Source organism: Cyrtonyx montezumae, unplaced genomic scaffold, assembly GCF_038088225.1.
Source record: "Cyrtonyx montezumae isolate F1298 unplaced genomic scaffold, pur_monq_1.0 scaffold_7, whole genome shotgun sequence".
NCBI classification, from domain to species: Eukaryota; Metazoa; Chordata; class Aves; order Galliformes; family Odontophoridae; genus Cyrtonyx; species Cyrtonyx montezumae.
In genome coordinates, this window is record NW_027072078.1 from 9252577 (window position 1) to 9275716 (window position 23140).

General features: G+C 38.4%; 2 protein-coding genes across 3 annotated transcripts in view; both read right to left on the reverse strand.

Annotated features, from left to right (window-relative positions):
- DNAH7 (dynein axonemal heavy chain 7) overlaps positions 1-9448 on the reverse strand; it is a 158014-nt gene extending 148566 nt beyond the window's left edge. The window contains exons 1-9 of the mRNA XM_065750607.1: positions 9434-9448; positions 4869-4934; positions 4308-4416; positions 4005-4149; positions 3598-3682; positions 3194-3374; positions 2713-2788; positions 1219-1344; positions 348-467 (exon numbers count right to left, since the gene is read on the reverse strand). Coding sequence (XP_065606679.1) covers positions 348-467; positions 1219-1344; positions 2713-2788; positions 3194-3374; positions 3598-3682; positions 4005-4149; positions 4308-4416; positions 4869-4934; positions 9434-9448 — 923 coding nt within the window. The remainder of the gene's footprint in view (positions 1-347; positions 468-1218; positions 1345-2712; positions 2789-3193; positions 3375-3597; positions 3683-4004; positions 4150-4307; positions 4417-4868; positions 4935-9433) is intronic.
- A 3504-nt stretch (positions 9449-12952) lies between these two features.
- Positions 12953-23140, reverse strand: part of STK17B (serine/threonine kinase 17b) — a 93964-nt gene continuing 83776 nt past the window's right edge. For both annotated transcript variants that reach the window (XM_065750616.1, XM_065750617.1), the window contains exons 3-8: positions 22349-22561; positions 19206-19350; positions 18852-18978; positions 17928-17976; positions 16451-16630; positions 12953-14509 (exon numbers count right to left, since the gene is read on the reverse strand). In XM_065750616.1, coding sequence (XP_065606688.1) covers positions 14227-14509; positions 16451-16630; positions 17928-17976; positions 18852-18978; positions 19206-19350; positions 22349-22561 — 997 coding nt within the window. In that variant the 3' untranslated portion in view covers positions 12953-14226. The remainder of the gene's footprint in view (positions 14510-16450; positions 16631-17927; positions 17977-18851; positions 18979-19205; positions 19351-22348; positions 22562-23140) is intronic.

The following is a 23140-nucleotide window of genomic DNA, read 5'->3' on the forward strand; positions in this document are numbered from 1 at the left end:
CAAATTATTGATAGTAGCAACTTTGTACTTCAATGTATCTCTTCAGAACTCAGTATTTTAGCTGCTTTCTAATTATCCAATTAATCTGTATCCTACAGGACTTAAAAAGCAAAACACAACACAACAGAACTGAGCAAGAAAATGACACAAATCATAGTAGGCTCAACATTTATAAAAATATTATCTTTCATTGGCCTCAAAGTGTTTCAAAACACTGCATCTCTTTCTTTAATATGTATTATTAAAATTGATCATTCCTTCTCTCTCTGCAAAGTCCAGAATTTCAAAAACACCCAAAGAAAAAGATTGCCCTATAACTTAAAATATTCAGATATACTTGATCATACTTCCTAGATAGAACAGCTTTGGATTTTCCAATTTCTTGGATGACTTTAATCTGGAAAGATGCCAGTTCCTCAGCTTCCTGTTTATTGTGAAATATTTCTGTATCAAGAAGGCGTAAGTCTCTGAAACAGAATATAACATGAACATTTTAGAAGTATACTCACCTGATTATTTTATTTCCATAAAACTTTATTTCATATTTCAAATATGTTATTTATTTTAAAAATTTGTTTTTCATTTTCAGAAATCAGCTTCTATTATTTCAGAAACACCAAATGTAAGTACTTCAGTACCTTCCGTACACATGATCTCAAATGGAGATATATTTTTACTACATTTGAGTATATCAAGAAGAATTTTCAGAGTTGGAGTCCATATATGTATTCGATCCCACACTGCATATATGATCAAACATTGAAACTTGTAAATGTTTTAAACAGTGTTCTTTTCTAAGACTTGATGGATTCTACAAATACTATAAATGTAGAAATAATGTAAAATTATCTAAACCAAGAACAGAAATATTTTGGAAATAAACTAAAAAAAAATAAATTCAAGTTTCCTAAAGAATTAGCTTAATACTGTCTGTTCCTTAGTAGACAAGAAAAAAAACAAAAAACCCACCCCTGGCAAGTCATTATAGCATTTAAGAGGTCAATTAATTGCCTTTTTCATCACCAGTCAAGAATTAAGCAAGCAGTTCCATTTACACTGGGAAACAGAAAATAATAACACATCTAGTGCCTTTTTCTGCTGTAAATCAGATCTGATGATGGCAAAAGACAGACCTCACTCTTTATGGGAGACAGATTCTTACACAGATTCTGAAATCACTGAGCATCTGAAAACCTAAGAAATATAGATAACACTTACTTAAATGAAGTCTCCCATAGGTTCAGAACAGCTAACATTGAAGGATTTATTGCATGCAAATTTTCTTTTATGTAACTGTATGCTGATTTGAAAGATTTTTTCCAAGGTTTTGGGACTACTTCTATTCTAAAAAACAAAACAAAATACAAACACAGAAAAAAAAATACAAGAAATACAGTAGGATGAAAATGCTGTTCTAAAAACCAAAGTATTTACATATCTGCGTTAAGATAATTGTTTCTCATCTGTATCTATCTAGGATAGATAGTTTAAGTAGCTCAGGAGATAAATCTGGCTTTTTATTCATTATTCAGATATTAAAAACACAGTCTTCAAATATTGGTCAGCATATATTAAAAAAAAAAGAGAGATAAATATTGGTCTTAGGACTTCTGAGGGATCTGTAGCCTATTCATGGTCCCTTATATTCAGAAGGTAATAAAATCATCATACGTATAGATGTAATCAATTAATTAACACAATTTTCTGCAGCATATTGTGTCTATGTTGACACACCATAGTCAATTGGTCAATACTCTTGAATATAGAGCCTTTTTATGAATCCACTTGGTCTGCTTTCAGTTTTGTAAGAACATGAAGCCACTGTGGTGGGTTTGTTTTGTATACTTATATGTGGTTCTTTTTTTTTTTTTGCTTTAAAAACTTATATAGGGTCTGCAGAAAATGGCAAATGACACCTATATTTTACTATTAAAATATTGAGTACTGCAATAGAAGAAATAGACATTTCAACCTTTACTTGGCTTTAGAAGTTAAAAAACTTAGCTAAATTTCCACATCTATCTGACATATTTCTCAAGAAAGTTCTGTATTTCAAGTACTGTTAATGAAATAAAATTGTTTTGACAATGATTATTCTTGTAGGACAATGTAGTACTTTGGGTCTAGTATGAAAGCCTATGATATATAATATATGAAAACTACTGTGGTGTGCTACAAAATGACAGCCCCTAGCAGGCATGGAAGATCTACAGTCAGAAATGGTAGGATGGCCTCTTATTGGGGGATACGATAACTATTTCATTATACATTATTTCTCTTTTCAAGATGAAAATTGCTTCAGTAATATCTGTCACAGCCACACTTCTATATACTTCAATGACTGCCATTTGATATTTGAAAGCATATACCTGAAACCATCTCGAGCATGTACCCCTAAACACAAGGATTTGGCCCTCCATGTCTTATTTGCAAATGCTGTGAGATTAAATGAGGCACTTCTTACCAGTTAAACATAGTGAAACAAAACCAATTCCTAACAATTATTCATGGTATACCCACTTTTTTCCAGATTGTTCCAAAGAAGCTGTATAAGCATTACTTGAATTGAGATAATTAATAACTAAGATGTATTTACTTCTACTGTTTTGTGCAATGCTCAAGCTAAAATTGAGCAACACTACCTAAGATTATTCATTATGCAAGATATCACTGCTCTCTACTCAGCGTTTTTAAATAAATACATTTTCTTACTCTGCACGATGAGGTAGAAGAGAATCTTTCTCCTTGTCTTCATCTTTTTCTCTCGTGTCTCTTAAAACAAAGTCAACTGAGAAAGATGTCAAAAAAAATAAAAGAAAAAAAGCCAAAACAAAAGTAAAAAATAAGCTTAGCAAAGAAATGAAAAATGTCCAAATGGGCAACTCATTGATTTAAATGATTTTACTTGGAAATACATGAAAAGAAATTTAGAAGAAAGTTACACAATAGGCACTTAGAAAATAATATATTTTGAGATTGCTGAAAGATGAAAAATTCTGAAGAAAAATAGCTTTCACTGTTACATCAGTACGAAAAGCACCACATTCTTTTCATTAAAGTGCACCTCTACCCTCTAGAACAGTGCTTTATGGTAGAAGTCTCACTTATAGATGTTCTCAGAAGTGACCAGCACTCGACAACAAATACTTCTGAGCATTTTAGAGTAAAACAACAGTAAATAATATAAATCTACCTATAGCCTTTTTTATGCTCAAAAAATAGTCTTCTTTCATTTCGTCTGTCAGTGAATGTATACTTTCATCAAATGCTTTCAGACGCTGTGGAATTAAATCTAAGATGTGATCTATCCAGGCTTCATCCAGCGGGGCTACATTTGCTGTATCAATTCCATGGCGAATGTAATAGTAGTATTTCTGGAGGACAGAAGAATGCGCTGGTTAAGTGCAGTAGTAGATAGTAATTACCAGTGAGGGTCTCAGTGAAATATGAGCTTATTTAGTAAAAATAAATGTAATTAGTGACAAGTGCTTTTTTGCTTTCATAATTCTGTCATTGTATTAATCATCTTGTGTATAGCCTCAATAAATAACTGGCATTGTTTTAGATTTCATATTCTTGAAGATAGCCTTAACCTACCACAATATCTTTCTCTATTGGTGTTAGGAAATCTTCTCCTGGACGCTGGGTTTCATTAAGGGGCTCTTCGGTAAGATCTTCCTGCCTGACATAAAAACAGAACAAACAAGTATGCATCACGTTCTTTAGATACATTTCAGTGGCATAAGAACCTTAGAGCCATTCGACACATAAGCAACACAAAACAAATGTGTGGCAAAATTTGACGACAAACACACAATGTTTTGATTCCAAAAGGATTCTGAAGCATGCAACCAAGTGCGTATACAACCTGCTAAGGTTCAGATTTTAAAGTCAGTTCATACTCAGAATATATTTTCTTTTGATTGGTAATCTTTAAATTCTTGATAAAGTTGCTTCAACTATCAACAGGAGAAATTGAATTTTTCAAAGATGAGTAAACTCACAATATGTTAACGAGAGCACTTCTGAAATGTTCCTGGCGTTTTTTCGGATGACTGCTGCTCTGTAATTTAGAAGTCGATGGCTCAGCTTCATTAGCTCCAGAATTCTGTATCTTGAGTCTCTTGCATCTTGCCTTCAAATATTCTCCTTGCAGAAAGCACATTTTGAAATAAAAGTTTTTTAAAAAGTTCGAAATGCATTATACATCTGCTTATGTTTCAGAAACATTTTCTTAAGCAGTACTAACTACTAGTACTAATTACTAGTACTAGCTACTTAGTAGTACTAACTACTGTTAACCTTACCAGATGGGTATTCATTTTTCACAGTAAACTCATCTGGCTCATCATCTCTCTGTTCTTTACTCTGCTGGAATGAAGGACAAGTCTGCCGCCATGCTGGATGAGACCTTGCCTGGAATAAATATGTTACGTTTCAGTTTTACATTTGTTTTGGGTGCTTCTAGCACATCAAGATATTGGAAACGTAAATAAATACATAAAAACTTAACCTAATATATGGTAGGAACGAGGCAGCATAAAAATCATACAGTAAACTATTACTTACATGTTGCCCTCAGCTTCAAAATATCCAGCCCGGTCGAGATGAGCATACTAAACTTACATGCAAATATTTGTGTACCCTCTAGTTTTATACTTTAAACGTCCACAAATTTATTCAAATACTCTACTTTCAATGTTTTGAAAATATTCAGATATATTTCCAAATACTGAAATATGTATAATACAAGTACATGATGCAGAAGACATACACATATTACACTTCAATATGTTCTGAATTCTTTATATAATCCTGAGGTGCACATACTTGAAAGTGAAAAGTTACAAAAAATTCAACAAAACTACCTGAGGTAACTGGGGTATTAAGCTCGCTGTTCTTTTTGCAAACTTCCCTTTGACACTTGGACTGGCCTTGGGAAAAAAACACAAATATTTTAATTACTACTAATGTTAGACTTCTGGGAATACTTAAACTTGTAAACAAGCTATAAATCCATTTTCATCTCTGATCCATAGGTTGCACTGAAAGTAACACCTCCTATTCATTTCCATGGAAACTACAACAGACACAAAGAGTACAATTACGCTATTTGATAGAGCAAATTCTCAGCTACAAAGTACTGTTTTCCAACACAGTCACCACCATTAGTTCTGCATTTTCACGGGTGATGACCAAAAGCCTGAATGCAGTGTACATAAAAACCTGCAGCAGCAGAGGCGACCGCTGTCAACTGTCACCACTGCTGAAACGCACCATCCACCCCTTGCTGTGCTCACATCCACTGTTTGGTCTCCACAAATGTTCAGTAAGCTTCGATGTGCTATTTTTTCCACACTAAGGAATTCAATTCCACCTTTGCTTCATACATACATATATACTTCCATGTCAGACATCTTGCCAGGGTCACTCTCTGCTGCCATCTGCCGTGCAGAAACATGCAATGAGATACTGGTGGGAAGGTGCAATCTCTGTCTGCCATACCACCAAGATTTGCCTCTGACATCATCAAAATAGGAGGCATTACTTTCAGAGCGGAAATCGCAAAATAATTTTTCTAAGTAAAACTTCATGTCAGCTCTCCAACTCCTTATATCACGTTTCCATGTTACTTTCCCAAATGCCTTTTACAAATCACAGCCTGGAAAAATCCATTTTATGCTGGGAAGCATTTAAGGTACATTTTTGCCAACATAAATATTAAAGCATTAAAAGATACCAAGAGATAATACAAACGTACAGATACGTTTTTCATTCAGGTTTGTCAGTTAACACATATAGGTCCTTTATCCTAACCCATAAACTTTCATTAAAGAGTGCCCAGTTCTCTGCCCTTCCACAAGGCTGACCTCTCAGCATCTGACAGAAATGCTGGCTGAACAAAAGCACCTGCTGACCACGTCCAGAATCCCAGCTGGCATGTTTTAGCACAGCACCTGACTGTGAGCAAAAGAGACAGGCTAGCTGTACAATTATTTAATATTGGCTAACATGAGCACCTTAAGCTTCTCTTCCATTTGTCCTCTGCTTCAGCCTGGCACCAGTGTGCAGCATCGCACGCAGTTTCTCTTCATGCAGAGCACTGTAATACTGCATCTACGCCACAACTGTCCTCACTGTGCTTTGTTTCTTATGCAAAGCTTGTAGAGCAGAAAAAAAGCAGTGGAAGTCTGCGCATGCATACCTGAGCTGCCCCCCTCCCCCCACCCCTAGCCAGCTTGCGGTGCAGCTGCTGTGCTACAGGACTCTCAAATTTTAGATACTTACACAATTACATGAATTTTGCAGCGAAGGATATACTGCAGTGATTCACATCCAAGTCAAAAATCAGGAATTCATCAGAGTGATAAAGTATGTACAGACATACATGCCAGCTGTTTTTAATCCCTTCATAAACCAACTTGCTGTGCAAATACATGGTCCATCTTGTAAAACGTGTAGATGTGATTCGTGTCAAAAGACAACAGTGTCAAGGATGCTGATACAATAACCGTAAACTAGCCTTAACCACAGAGAAAATCGCTTAAAGGCGTAAAATTTCCTTATAAGGCATGGAAGGATAAACTGAGAACAGAGCTCTATTTGCATTTAAAACACAAAACCTTGCAAGATGGAGACAGAGCGGTGTTCCTCAAATCAAGGGGTGGCAGAGATAAGCATCTCAAACACAAACCTTGCAAGGCCGAGCCCGGAGGAATGAATCAGAGGGCACTGAGGAAGACAAACAGCCTTCATCCCAAAGACCACCTGAAGGAATGTGCGCCCCCCTAGCGACTAGCCACGCAACCGTAGAAGAATAAAATGATTAACCGAAAGGAGGAGGGGACGTCAGGGAATTTTAAATAAGACACTTTATTAAAGAAAAGGGAACCATCTTCTTGGTGTGCGTTGTTGGTGGAGCGGAGACTCCCTGGCACACCCAGCACTGCTTGCTTGTTGCTTTTCACCTTCTGATTGTAATAAAATATTCCAAAAACTCCAGTTGGACTCTGAGCGTTTATGACATTGTGAAAGAAGAGCAAACTCACTCTGGCTCTAGAGTGCCCCTGAACACGATAGGGAGAACATCCTTGACTACCACAAGCTCCAAGAGTGGGACTTGGACAACAAAAAGCATCTTGTTAAAAAATCAACAATACTACTGTTTCAGTTAACAAAAAAATCCATTTCCGTCTCCCATGCACACACTTCCCTCCCCAAAAGAAATTAAACATGTTTACCTTCATCTAGAACAGAGATCAAAATGGTTCTCCATAGCAGCACTGAAACCAGGTAGGCAGACAGCAGTATGTTGAATTTAGTGTTATGGCTGTCACAGAAGAGGTGACCAAAGACTTGGCCACAACAACCACCCATCTCTTTCAGGATGCCAGTAACTGCATTCGCCTTCCAGCTAGGCAGGGTACACGTGCAAGATTTTTTTATTCACAATTAACCACTGAAACTCAACCAACCTTACCAGTCTTGCTGTCCAGAAGGACAAAGATGAATTTACGCCATCATAAATGAAGGAAATGAAGTACAATCACCAAGACAGAAACATAGACATGACAAGTCTGCTTCACGTCTGGTAACTGAGGCAGTTGCAACTCTACTAGGGAAATAGGAAACCATTTCTTTCTCTATAATCTAACACATTAAACAGATGCACATCACAGACTCAGTAACTTCTATCTGTCTTTTGCAGTACCCGTGCAAGGACATCTCTTAGGAGGGAACTTCCACTGCGATACAATGCCTTCCTGAGCTGACAGGCCCAGGGGACACAGTGTAGCCCACAGGCAGAATTTGGGTTGGTGTGAATATGGCTTTATACAGACACAGTGCTGTTGTATAGGCTGAAAAAGACCTTGGGCATTAGGAAAAAACTTCTCGAAAAGAGTGGTGAGGCACAGGCTGCCCAGGGAGCTGGCAGAGGCGCTGTCCCTGAAGGTGCTATGAAAATAGTAGATGTGGCATTGAGGGACACAGCTAGTGGGCAAAGTGCAGATGGGTCAGTGGTCGGACTAGATGACCTAAGAAGTCTTTTCCAACCTTAATGACTCTAGTACTCTGTTCTCCACAGAATAATCAGTTTCCTGCCTACATTCCATGCTCCAGCCTCCTAACTATCCCATGATCTACGGGGCCATGGTTTGCCAGCAGCTTTCTTACTGCAGGACCAGAGTCACTTCAGTTGGTTCTGAATCATGAGTATGGACATGCTCTTCATTCTCCACATAACAAGACTGATATTTTCAGCAGCACTAACACCAATGCTTTTTAACATCCTCATAAATCACATTGACAGTGGAATAGAGTGCACCCTAAGTAGATTTGATTACACCAAGCTGTGTGGTATGATCAGCACACCTGAGAGACACGGTAATATCCAGAAAGATCTAGATAGGCTCCAGCAGTTGGGCCAGCAGGTGAACCTCATGAGGTTCAACGAACTGCACCTGTGTCATGGCAACACCCACTACCAATACAAGCTGGGGGGACCAAAGGAGTGAGCACAGCCCTTCTGAAACGAACTTGGTGGTAGTGGTGGAAGGGAAGCAGGCTACGAGCCAGCAAAATGCCCTTGCAGCCCAGAAAACTAACTGTACACTGGGCTGCACCAAAAGAAGCACGGACAGCAGGTCAAGGGAGTCGTTCCTGCCCCTCTGTGCTACTCTGCACTGCGGAGACCTCACCTAGTGCATGTCCAGGTGTGGAGCCCTCAGTGCGGGAGAGACATGGACATGTCAGAGCATATCCAGAGGAGGACTACAGGAATGGACCTCCCTCCCCAGCAAAGCAGGCCGAGTGCTGGGGCCGTGCAGCCTGGAGAAGGCTCTGGCAAGACTCGAGAACGGCCTTTCAACATCTAAAAGGGAGCCATGGGGGGGGGAACAGAGTGTTTAGCAGGGTCTGCAGTGATGGGACGGGGAAGGTTTAGGTTGGAGATAAAGTTTTTTTCCTGTAAGAGTGGTGAGGCGCTGGGGGAGCTGGGAGTTTAACGTGTGACTGTAATCCACTTCACGAGGCACTGTATTTACGTCGACTGAAGACGAAGCGGCAACTACACCCCAAAGATCGCATATATATGTATACACACACACGATTCGCAGTCTCGAAATCCGTTCTCACGCGCTTTTACGAGAAACCGAAGAATTCCACACCGCCCTCTGCGCCGCTGCAGCCCCGACCTCCCCTCCATCCGAGCCGCGCCTCAGGAGAAAAGCACCCGACGCAAGAAAGTAACGCTCCATTTCCAATCCAGCCAAGGAAAGCGGCACAGTCCCGAGGACTTACATTACTACGAACAAACTCCGTCTGGAAAAACGCTGAGCACGGACACCGCAGCCCTGTTTCCCCGTCGCCGCACCGGCACTCCCCCCATCATCCCCCCCCGGCCAGCCGCGACGGCAGCCACTCAGCCCCGTACCTGCTCGGTGCCCATGTCCGCCCTCACGGAGCGCTGAGGAGACGCTGTTGCCAAGCAGCGCCGTGTGGGAGCGCAGCGCGCCGTCCCTCCCCTCATCCCGTGGGCGCGCGCCGCGTGGCGCGTGCAGGGAAGCCCGCGTTTTTCGCGAGGCGACGGTTGAAGCACGGCGCTCAGGCTGCGCGCACCTGGCGGAGCTGCCATTTATCAGCGGGGAGCTGAGCGCAGCTGCGCCGCTTGGCGCTGCTGCAGCGTACCTCCAGCTACAGAAAGCCGAATTTAAACTTTATTAACTGAGAGTTCAACCCTATTTGGCGAGACTGTCTTCTAGTAGGAAGAGGGTGATACCTTTCGGGTCCTGCCGGGGGTTCACATCGCTCTGAAATGTACAATTTGCTGCAGTTTGAGCAGGCATGCCTTCCTCACTTTTAAATTAGCAGGTGGGTGAATGCAGCCGCTTGTTTCCAGGCAGAGCTGTGCTACGTGTGTGCTCCAGCTAAGCATAATAGAGCTCAGCTGTGCTTTCAAAAGCATTCTCAATAAACTAAAGTTTGAACACTTACCTGTCTTGCAATTAGAAATCAGCTCGCCCCTTGCACAACAGATCTGTTTAAGCTATCTGCCTCATGCACGTATACAAGCAATAAGTTAACAACCCCTTTCGCTACTGCTGTCAGTGAATAGCTGATCCCTGCACTATTAACCCCATGTTCTGACCAACCCAAGTAAAAAACAGTAATCAGAATGATGCCCAACACCTTGCTGTGAGAGGGTTTGGATTTCAGTTAGATACGAGGCAGTTAGCAGAAGGTGAAGTGATTCGTGTGATTTTTAAATGAGAGGTTTTGAGCATATCTACCTCCATTTGATTAAGTAATTTCATTATACTTCCATCACTGCAGGATGGCTTCGCAGCTCAGCTTTGTAATTTACTGTCTGTTCACTTTCAACACAGTGATTTATCTAGTATTTTTTCAGTAACAGTGCTTTCCAAATCAGTCAGCTGCCAGGTTCTTAAGGCACAGGATGACTCCAGTTCCTTAAAAGCATGTTGTTGTATTTTTTTCTTTATCTGGTCCTGACTTTTACAATATATTTTTCCAAGTGTAACTCATTTTATCTGGGAAGAGTACAATCAGAGCTGTCTTGTTAGGAAGAAGATGGACAGCTATCATGTAGACTATACAGTTTTCTAACACCTCTCAGGCTAGAAAACTCTTAGCAAAGGCAGACACCTCTAGTGAATTGAGACTGCTAGTAGTATTAACAGGTTTTTTTGACATCTTTAAGTAGAGCAGTATTTTTAGAAGTACCTTCAGCGCAGGAAAAATTCAAATTATTTCTCAATGCTTTAAGCAACTCTAAACTAATGAATATACCATTTCTTTCACTAAAAAGAAAGCTCATTTGTGCTTTTCTAACAAGGAGACAGCTTTCATTTCAATGAAATCTGCCTTTGTGGGAAGTGTAGTATCCATGTCACAACAAGTTACCACTTCTTCTGAATAAAACTACTTTCCTAAAGGTTTGTATTTCCAGTTTAGCCTTCTACTTGAAAATTAAACAGATGTACAGTTAGTGTCCTAGGAGGCTAATATGTAATAAACATTCTATTTAAATTCACATGGTCATTCTGCAAAAGCCATTAGAACACATCATTTAACATCTTCATTAATTATCTGGATGATGGGGCAGAATGCACCCCCAGCAAGTTTGCAGATGACACTAAACAGTGAGGAGCATTTGATGGGGTTGCATTGCTATCCACCCGGACCTCAGGAGCCTGAAGAAATGGGCTGATAGAAACCTGGCAAAATGTAACAAGTAGTACATAACTATGTATCCAGGCCCATGGCAACACAATCCACAACACTGAGAGCCACCCGGCTGGAAAACACCTTTGCATGAAAGGCAGTGAGGTTCCCTTGCTACAAAGAAGGCAATGGTATCCCGGGCTGCATTAGCTCAAGCCTGGCAGCAAGTCAAAATAGGTGATCCTTTCCTCCCTTTCTGAAGACAGAAAACCAAGCAGCCACCGTCCAGGAAACCAGCTCTAGGTGGCCCTGCTTGAACAGGGAGGATGAACCAGACGACCTCCTGAGGTCCCTTCCAAGCACAGTTCTGCAAGGCTGTGAAAAAATGAAAACACGGTTTTGAAAAAAGGAAAAGTTTATTATTACTATTTTTTTTAATATAAAATGTTCATGAACTGCATAGCAATGTCTTCAGTCATCTTAAAATATTACGCATCACTCATTGGATTATCTCTTCAGTAATATGGTGGGAAGCAAGAGGGGCTAAAATCTGCCTGCAACATATAGATTTACCTTCAACCAATCAAAGTGATGTGTGCGCAGTAATATTTAAAAAATAAAATTCAATGCACTGATCCAAACCAAATTTGACTCAATGAATACTTTGAATTTACATGAAGTACAAACTTCCAAACGTAATTTCCTTGGATAAGACAAATTTTCATTTATTTAAAGATAAGTTAACTCCAAAAGTAGTAAGAAATGTAAACATCAGATAACGATTAAAAAATGTAAGGAACAATAACTTCTTCATAAAGTGCTAGCATATACCTTCAGCTTTATTTTCAGACACTAAAAATAGAAAACTAGTAGAACTAAAGACTTCCACAAGCCTCCCAGTTAGCATTTCAGGTCAGTGATAGTTTCGGAGAATTTAAAAATGTAACAACCTTAGAAGCCATTTGTTCTACCTTTGTCCATTACAGTTTTTGATGTTTTCTTCTTTATCTTGAGTGAACGTTAACTGCATCATAAAATAGCTTGTATTTTTAATTCACCCAGCTCAAATTTAGACTCCACGCTAGAGAGGAAAAAAGATAAATAATATTCCACTGGAAAAAGCCAACGACTTTGAAATGTAAAGGTATAGAGAATCTGGGTGCAATCCAACAACTACCTGCAAAGTCATTTAATGACTGTAAATGTACACATATTATCATTACCACTGTAAAAAGTGCATAAGAATACACAGAGGGAAATCAGTGAAGTTTGATTACGCTTAGGCATCCGAGCTTTATCCATGCTATTATTTCATTTCACTTGTGATCAAGTCTTGGAAATTTTTTTACTTCTGTCAAACAAGCTGAAGACACAGCAGTTGACTTTCCGCAGAACAGCACTCAAAACAAAAGACAAAAGTCCTGAATCTCCCCTATGCTTTATAGCGAAAGCTTGCACTAAGCTCTATTTGTAAAAATATGAAGTTGTTCTTTCTTTTGTGAAGAAAGCTAAAATACAATCTTTTAATTATAGCATTCACCTCTCAGCCACATCATGTTCCAAAAGCTCCATCTGCCTAACTATCGTTAGATCTACAGCCCCAATTGAAAAAGATTATTAGACTGTGATATTTTATAAAAGAAACCAAATTAAGGAAGATTAAAGTCTGAGATTTTCTAATCCTCAGAGCTTAGAACTACTCTGAAGTACCATTTACTTTCAAAATATTTATAGAGTTTTTAATACATTCTCTACACAAAGCTTTAGACTCAAATGTTACGATTAGCATCTTATCTTGTCAGTTTTTCAGTGGTAAACTGCTAGTTTCAGGATGTTGTGACATGACTGGTATTTGCTCTAAGCTGAAGTTTGACTTGTGTTATTTGTCAGAGCCTAGAAACAGAAATTGGAAGGGATATAACTTGAACACAGCAAACCTACTAACCAAAGCAAATGAAAAGGCTTAAAATAACTATTGGGTAGCTTGCCTTTAAATATTAACACATTGCAGTCTATTTCTTAAGGCAGGCATGGAGCTAAGTTATGGAAATAGCAATAATTAACAGAAAAATCCACTGCACATCTACATTAAAACGGCATAATGAAAAGTTTTTAATTGCAGCTTTACTGGCAAAAAAAAAAAAACACCTTATTTTCAGTTTATTCAGTTATTCGTTCAACTTAGAAAGGGTGTTTCATTTTTTGGTTTCAAGATAAGGAGTAGACCAACACATGTAGACAATGCTACTAAGGTATTTTATGAAAGCGAATTAACATGTATCAAATATTCACAACAGAAAGAGAAATTTATCCTCTTCAAATATAACTCACTGGTAAGAAGCAAAGGACCACTAACACCGGGACTGACAGTCTACCCGTTTTCTGTTCAAGCATTACATATATCCACAGGAAACACAGGAAAAATGCCACGCTGAATATGCATTACAATCCCTAGGTGGGCCAGATCTGTAAGAAAGAAACATTTCCTTAACTACTAATGATAAAAAAAAAAAAGCAGTTTTCCAGATGGCCCCAGCAGATCAATTGTATTTCCCCGAATGCTGCTTTTAGCTGTCATTTACACCTATGAGAACAGTCACAGACAAGCCCATTAAGATAGCTAGATTCAGTTTCCCTGCTTCGATCAGCTTCCAAAGGCTAGTCATAAAAATGTACATATTATTCAACCACTGTTTGGCAAAGCTCAGAGTTTAGGCAAAAAAAAAAAAACCTCAGGAAAATGAGTTTATTTAAACTCATGTTCAGGCTTTAATTTGGCATCATGTTTGGATTAAATCTTAAAAAGTGCAAAAAATATTTAATTATACCTTCTTAAAAAAATAATTCATTTTTACTGGTGCTACAACTGCAATTTCTCAAGAGTTAAATCCATTGCCCGCAACGGATAGAAAAGGAAGTACCAGAATTCAGAATCAAAGTGCATTTCCAGTCTGGCAACAGTGCACAAATTGGCAAGCCAATCTTGCATTTGCCACCGGAATAGATTACACTAAATCCATTTCTATAAAAGTCTGTTATGCATCAACATACGAAGTCTGTCACGAATTCTTGGGGATACTGCAAGGAATCATCAAACCGGAAGCGTTTGGAGACTGTACTGCTGTCCTCTGGGATGTTTTCCTTGTCCTCCTTGTCGCTACAAGTACCATTACAGCTGGATCTCACATTCCGCTCTTCTGAGCATTTTGTTGCGTGTCCAGGTGTCAGAGATGGGCAGCATGATTCCTCAGGGCTGCACAGGAGTAAGAAATCCCCTTGCCGCAACCAGAAATGAGAGAGACAGGCCTCTGCTGTGGGCCTTTCCCTTTGAGAGAGAAGAACAAAAGCTAAGTTGCTTAAGTTACTTTCAGAACTACTAAAACTACATCTAAAACAAATCCTAGAACTTCTCAGCATACATGAGAATTGACACTACAGAATTCATATTGCTGTTTTTCCACCACCACTGCTGCTTTTTAAAAAGCACATTAGAACCTACCATGGTTCAGGATTAAGCAACATGCATCTGGATTTCAGTTGACAATTTACCCTGCTGCTGGATGTCCAAGCTCTTAAACTTTTCATCAGAACAAGGAACAGCCAGCATTGAGTCCCTTGGAATGTTTTCAACATTATTAACATATATGTGCTTATGCTTTCGAAGTTCTACGTTTTGTACAGATTGTTATAAATAGGCTAATGAACATTCAATCACGATGTTTTCAAGAAAGGCCAAAGGACGTGCTGTCATCAACTTTAACAGACATTCTGCAGTGTTTTACTGATGCAGTTCACCACAGACTGGCACAAACTTGCAGAATGTATTTACTTCCCAACAGACCTCAGATTTATGAAACGATTCCCTTGGATAATCTAGTAATTGCTACTCCAGTTTATAACACATTTTGCATTGTTATGTTCTACAATACAGGAAGAATTTTTTTTGCTTAGAGAAGTCTTATTATGGTGCTAACAATCTGAGGACAGATTTTTCCCTCTTAATATTCAAAAAGACATACACACCAAGTACAAGAATTGGAAAAGAGTTGCTGAGCATATAATGAAGACTGATATGCCCAAAAGAGAGCAAGGAGAGGACTAACAGCGGCAGAAAGCTAAAGATTCTGCAGGCACACATCAACATCTACCAAAGCAAGATCTTCAAAATCACTTCCTTCACAATAATACAGCTCCTGTGAGTTGTTCCAGCTCTTGACAAACCTTCTACGTGAGATAAAGTAGAAAGGATTGTTCATTCATGATGACATCTATCATGAATGATTACTATCATCGTCCCTTACTATCAAAGGACCGCTTTCTCAAGCAGATTGTTCGTCTCCTGCTTACATGCAGGCTTGCTGAGGATAGAAACTATTGCATCACTGCGAGTGACAATACATAGCAATACAAGCAATAATACTTCACAAAACTTAGAGGAACATGACTAGCTGACTCAACTAAATGTTACTCTCCAGTATATACATACACCTTTTTTCTTTTGTTTGCACATTTACTAGTGCAACAGATACAAACAAGTCCCCATGTAACACCATGTAGCAAGCACAGACACAGTTAATGACTATCATTTTCTCAAAGACCATTTTCTCAGAGTTCAGCCCCTTTGGGAATTTGGATACTGATCAAGGCATTTTAAAGAACACTAAGTTATGGAAATACCCATTATAGCAAAAAGAAGTTTGTGATTTTGATTGAGAACTACTTTTCAGACAACTGAACATGACAAAACACTATACATGTATATACATATTCCTAAAGAGTACATATAGGTAGCATGAAGAAAACACACACGGTCATAAGACTGCCAGGTTTTGATATAAAATATATTAAAGTAAAAAGCTCCATCAAAGATGTCAGGAAGCATCCAGACACACATCAGAAAGATGGCATTTTGTCTCTCCAAAACTATTAGGTTGTCGACAAAAACCTGAACTTCCCAGAACACGTTTCATAAGAAACACGAATAGTCAGACCTCTGAATGAAATATATAAAGTAAGTCAGAATTTGAAAGTGAGCGAACTCAAAGACTGAGCCTGATTACAGTTAACAGCCAGCCAGTGAACCAAAGATCCTTTACTTAGGTTATACAAAAGCAGAAACCAACACTTTTAAATATCAAGCTGATAATACCAGCACACTGCGAACTATTAACTGCTCAAATCAATGATGTCAGTGTCCCAGGTTAACATTCATATTTTCTGTGTGCTCAAAAGCATAAAAGATTATTGCCTGAAGAGCGTTACTTACTCAGGATTTTTTATGAGAAGTTTTTGAATGAAGTCTTTGGCAGGCTGTGAAACTGATGAAAATGTTTCTTCTGAATAATCCACGTTAACTTGAGATATATTAAGGAAAGTTTCTTGATTATCAGCTCCCACAAATGGAGATTCTTGGGTCAGCAGCATGTATGATATTACACCTATGTTCCTGAAGTAAGAACACAATGTAAAACAATGCATCTTCCCATACTTCTTTGCTGTAGAGATCAAACACCTTGATGTATGCCACACTCAGAACTAAAACCAGTACGTGACCTCTCAGTTCTATATGATTCAAACGTGGATGCACATATACACACAAAGAAATTCGTCTATATCTCCGTGAAAGGACTTCTTTTTGTTTCTTTAATTGCTTACTTTCAAATAAGCCTTTCTTTTCTTGCCATTGAGACTGTTATAAAAAGGAAATACAGAATTTTCACACAGTCTATTCTTGCAGATATGGCAGTTTTGAGGAAAAAAGAACTGCAAAAAAAAGGTCCTCATTTGCAGGTAAATAAAAAACAGCCGTTATTTCACAAAAATTCTGGAAGAAGTATTGAAGTCTGAGACACAGTCCACCCTTCTATACAAGCAATCAGGATCTGACTTCTGTTACAGTATCCTCTTGCTAAGATGTTTTTCCCTAAGAACATGAATGTGAGTACCATACAATTTCATTTATTATAAACCTTAGATGTATTTTTGATGCATAAAAAATTGTTTTGTGGTCTGATAGTACTCACTGCAGCGTGGAAATATGCAGCTGCATGTTCAAGATTCTCAGCAGAGGGCCAATAGTTTGCCTACTCCCACAAGAGTAGGCAAAAAAAACCACCACAAATTTAATTACTATTGTAAGCTGAGAATTTGAAAGAAGTAATCATTATCATGGCAACATTTAAAATTGAATTTGCTTTATTTAGATACGCAATAAGACCATAATAACACATCATGTTTCTAAGGAAGCATCACAAAAAGCTAGCCCTTACACTTACATGGTTCACTGGCTCATTTTTATGACGTTCTGTACCATCTGATGTTGGTCTAAAGATAAGTGTTATGTTGACTTCTGAACATTTCCAGAATCAGAATATTTAATGACAGAAAAATGGTGAAGGAAGAGAGTCCCAGAGCAGTTAATACTCTGGGATAACATGTTTCAGGTAACGAATACCTTAAGTATGCTATCAGATCATTGTCACTGTTGGAACAGAAGCACACTTGATGTTCAGAAGCCACTTCACTCCACTGCCTGTGTGCAACAGAGCCACAGACAGAAATCTGTATAAACTCCAGTTCAAATTCTGAGCACTCCTCCTCCCAGCCACCCCATCTCTTGTTCAGCCCATCCACAGAACAGTATTCTCAGAAACCAGATAAAGCTGCATCAGACTGGAGCTGGCATGCAGGCTGTTAACTGTTACCAAGGTAGACGGGACAACAGATCAAGATATACAACCTACCACATATCCGTGGCTGTAGTAATAGGGTCATAGTTTAAGATTTCTGGAGCTACATAAAGAGATAAGGAAAGAAAAAGACACTTTAATAGGCATACTGTTAATGCAACCTTGAATTAATACATTTCCATCAACTCTTCTGTCAACTTGATAACCATTATTAAGAGAATATGATGTTTAAGTAATCAGGTTTCCTTTTTTCACGGTGAAAAACATTATTCCAGTATGATTAAACAATGAAATTTAAGTGGTTCAGACTGAAGTGGTATTTATACGGCTTAAGATCTACTCTATCCAAGTCCCAAGATATTCCCACGTCAGATGGATGCACCTAAAAGACTTTCCTAATTTCAAGTACTCAGTCTTTACAGGGAATGCACAAAGTCTTCAGCATGTTAACACCACAAAGCCCAAAGACCACGCCAATTTCATGGCCAGCAGCTGTCAGCGTACGTTAGATACCACACCACTCACCACAGATTCACCTGCTCTTAAAAAAACAGGTGTAGGCAATTCTGGAAACCTTCCCCTCAGTGGGCCATGCATAAAAGGCAGTTTTTCACTTTCCCAAGAATATTTTAATGTTAAATCTTACTGAACAGCACTCTTAATTCATATGATTCTGTGCATGCTAGTGTCGTACTGAAATTCAAATCAGAAGAACAGTAAAAAAAATCTTATTAATTGAATCTGTACAACTGTTGAATTGTAGTTTCCAACAGAACAAACACTACAGCATGAAATAAGCTGTGCTTATTCATATAACTTATTTACATGCAAAAAAAAAAGTTAACTTCTCTACAGAAAGAACAGCTCAGAACTGCTGCCTTGTGCTGCTAAGTTCTCCAGTAATGGATTAAAAGTTGATAAGCACATTTCATCAACTGCTCTTTCTCACATCAGAATCACAACGCAGCTCTTTCCTACCGAGATATTCTGTCGTTCCCATGATTTGCCGCAGTTCAGTGGTGTTCTCAATCTTCCGAGACATCCCAAAATCTACAATTTTCACATCACCGAGTGGATTGATGCTGCTCAGCAAAATATTTTGAGGCTAGAACAGAAAAAAATTCTCAGCTCACAAAATACAAACTGCAAAAAAATAACAACATAAACTGAAATGTTATTGTTAATTTTTATTTACATGGCTTCTATTTTTAAGAAGTTATTTTCTCTAGAACACTGTCTTCTCATCTTTGCCATGTATTTAACAAATTATTTTGATTATCACAATATTAAGTTGAAGACAAAGTACTAAACAGAAGTCTGATGCAACCTCACCTTTAAATCAAGATGAACAATATTTTTTTCATGCAAGCAACAAAGTCCTTCAAGTATTTGTCTTATCAGCCTTATAATATCACTTTCACAAATTCTGTCATCCAGATCTGGGACACACAAGTTAAAGATTTCTCCTCCAGCAGCACTGAAACACAATCAAGAACACTAACGTATTAAACTTGAAAGCTCTAGAGAGAAAATTTTTATAAACAGTATCTATTAATTTAATCTAAAATTATTTATCAGTAGCTATTTAATAGATATTCTTTTTTTGAGGCTGAGTAAATACGTTTCTCCCACTCTTTTTGAACACACTCAACCCAGACATGTCACATGTCTTAAAAAAAAAAAAATAGGGTAAAAATATCTGAAGATGCTTTTATTTTCCTCATAGCTAACTACAGCAGTTCAGAAGGTGAAACAATTCTGTAGCTGAATTGCTTCAAACTCTTTGGAAAACTCAAGCTTGCTACTTTGAAAGTGAGCCTGAAGATGCTTTTAAGATGATCAGATCTATCCTCAGTTCCTAATAGAAAACACCTTCAGAAGTTACACCTGAAATTTCTTCAATTAAATCCACAAATGATTTGAGGCAAGAAAATCAAACAGCATTCCTATTCTCCGATTCAGGGACTAAAACCCTCACCACATGCACGAACTATAATGCAATGAACAGACTGAGTTGAAGAGGAACATCTCTGAAGCAAGAGGAAACTGCACACTCGCTACCACAGATCTTACCGTTCAGATGGAAGATCAGAAACAGTCCTTTCTATCTGGCAGGTACAAGAAATGAGACCTAGCCCACTGACCTTGATGAAATACAGTTGCCGTGTCAGTCAGTGAGCAAAGTCTTCAACTCTTGTAGACACAGAATATTATGAAATACAGGCACTTAGCTCTGTCAGTTTGACATCTACCACTTACAAGAGAGATTGTGACTAGATTTATTAATTTTTTATTTAAAAAAACCCAACATCTCAGTATGTCTTCCTCAAAAAAAGCTGTTTACTTACAGCACCCTATCATTAGTAAAGCATAAAGGAAGCGTGGAAATAACCTTGTGTAATCATCTTGCATGTGGTTTCTTAGTTACACTCTGTGTTGCCACAGTGTCAGCTGTTTCTTTCCAAGCTGGGTTTGAAATCATTCCTCAGCCTGCTCTAACTGCCTGAAGCTCCCATCTCAAAGCCAGCAAGCTACGTCAGAAACACACTGGTAAGCATGAGCTCCACCTTTAGTAATATGATAGTCTATAAAAAGGGAACAATATTGGACAACCTGTACAAACAGCTACTACCTGCTGAAGCTATGTGAGGTGTCAGTCATGCCTTACCTGACTGCATTTGTGACAAAACAGAGATGAGGGGGCTCACGTGAGCCTCAACGCTTCCTAGAGAGCATGTGCTACCAGCCACTCCTGAGAACAGCAGGAGAGTAGGCCACTGATCTGACTCCACCGGGCTCCTTCTTGGTTATTCAATGACCTAAGATGGATTTGAAAATTTGTACGGCTGCTCAGTACCACTATAAATTAGAACAGCTGCCAGATCTCTCCCAGCAGCTGGATTCCTCCATTTACCTTCGATCCTCAGAACAGAGGAGTACCCACCTTCATTATGGAGCCTTTGAATTACCATTCAAGTCTTTAGAATAAATATTATTACCTCTACAGATATGGCCTTATTAAGAACTAGCATTCATTTCCCTTCTTCATTTAGAAAACGTGCTTAAACAAACCAATGCTGCATGGTCTGAAGAACCCCATTCATACAACCAAGCAACAGCGAAGACTACGCATAGCAGGAAAGATAGTGAAATGGGAAACAACTTGTTGCTGAATTGGGAAACCGTTGTTTTAGTGCTCATTAAAGTGTTAGGGATCATTTAGTTCCAAGGGGAAGAAAAAAAAAGTTCTTCTCCTTCCTTTTTTTCCTTTGCTCTTTTGGAAGACAATTTAGCCACATGAAAAGCAGTTTATCACAATGCATGTAGATCACCACTGCTTCTAATATCTTGTATGCAAAACTTAAATCCTATTAGAAAAAAACTCACTTGTTCTTGTCTCTAACACTCCAAACATTTGAACATACAGCCACAATATGATGACTAACTCAAACTAATTCCCATATTGGAAGACTTGTTTTCAGAGCTGATGAGCAGCCACGAGGGCATCTGAAAAGATGCATGAGCTTCAGAGGAAGCAGCTACAGAAGTTAAGTAGTTTTACAACAAGAAAAAAACAAACTACAGACGCTCAGAATCCTCAAGTGAATTGCTATCTTCAGTCACCAAGTCATCTCATGCAGTTAGTGAAGCACAGAACATGAGCATGCTCAGCTTCTCTGAAATCAGCACTTGGTATCAGGCAGCCCTTTTCCGGTATGATTTAAGATGCATCAAAGCACTATCCATCTCTGACAGCATTCAAGAACATTCTCTCTGCTCAGCTTGACAGAAGACATTCTCTAAGAAAAAGAACTACAAATCACATTACAGAATTTGTGATCAGGCTTTATATTAGGTTTGTTTGATCAGAATATCAAAGGCTGGTGCTGAACAGGGTGATCCGCTCACATAAAACACATTCCTAAGCGAGATAGTATTTAAAGCACAAAAAAAATCCAGTTTGAAATGAGTGAAAGCATCTACAGAAATGAGTTATGCAGCATCAAGAAAAATCTGTAAAAAGATAAAAAGAAAAAAAAAAGAGAAAAATCTGAAAAAAGAAAAAAATCTGAAAAAAAGAAAAAAAAGAAAAATCTGAAAAAGATACTTTTATCAGTGCATATCTTAAACATTGAGTAAAAAGCTCATACAAGTTTTAGTGTATTTTGCTGTGTCTCTATTCCAGAGTTTCAACAGAGCTCATTAGCTATGGGTTTCACAAAATACACATCCAAAATCAAAGAGTCACAGCAATGGATGCAACTCCTGAATTTACGTGAGAATAAATCACATTGACAAGGCCCCAAGACTTTAATAAATACTAGTAAATTAAAAAATCATAATTAAATATTAGCATAACCTATACAATATAGTGTTGTAATTCTTACAGGTGTTCAGACAACTCAAGCAAAAAACAAATAAATCGACAGGTTTTTAACTACCAGCATGGGACACGTGACAAAGGGAATACTTACTATTCCAACACTAAGATGATTTCACTTGCTGTTTCATAGACTTCATGGAGATGAACTATGCGAGGATTGGATTTCATTAATTCAAGCACAGCAATTTCATGAAGAATCTCTGCTTTGCAGTCTTGACCTCTCCTTCTCTTCTTTAAAAATTTAGCTGCATATTCTTGGCCTGTGGATTTAGCTATACATTTTCTAACCACACCACATCTTCCCCTGCAAAATAAAAGGAAAAATATATTAGAACTTAGAATAGAAAAAGTAATTAAGTTGCCATTAGAATCACAAAGGCTTGACACTCCCCCATTATCTTCGGAGTTTGACTTTCTCACGGGGACAGCAAGGAGGTCAGGTCAGGCTGCTCAGGGCTTTGTTCAGGTCGGCAACTTTGTTGAAAAAGCAAACAAAACCCACAGTACATGCACTCACAAACACAGTATAGCACATACACAATGCCTACAGGATACAGCAGAACAAAACAACTGTGGAAAAAAAAAAGAAAGAAAGAATGTAGGGGAAAAGAAAGTGTAAGTCTACACTAGGGTTGGGGCAAAGTTCCCAAAGTTCCTCCGTGCAGAAAACTTCAGGCATAAAAATAAAAACCCCTTCCATTCACAAATCATGCAGTACTGCTAAAAATTCGTGTTAATGCACTAAGTTTAGAAATGTCTAATCAGAAAAACACCCACTACTTAGCACTCCCTCTCCCAGAGTTCGCTGCTTTATTTCCTAGCCAACTGTTTGGGTATGGAAACAAAAATGTCTTTTGGCAAAGACATGCTTTTAAAAGAAAAC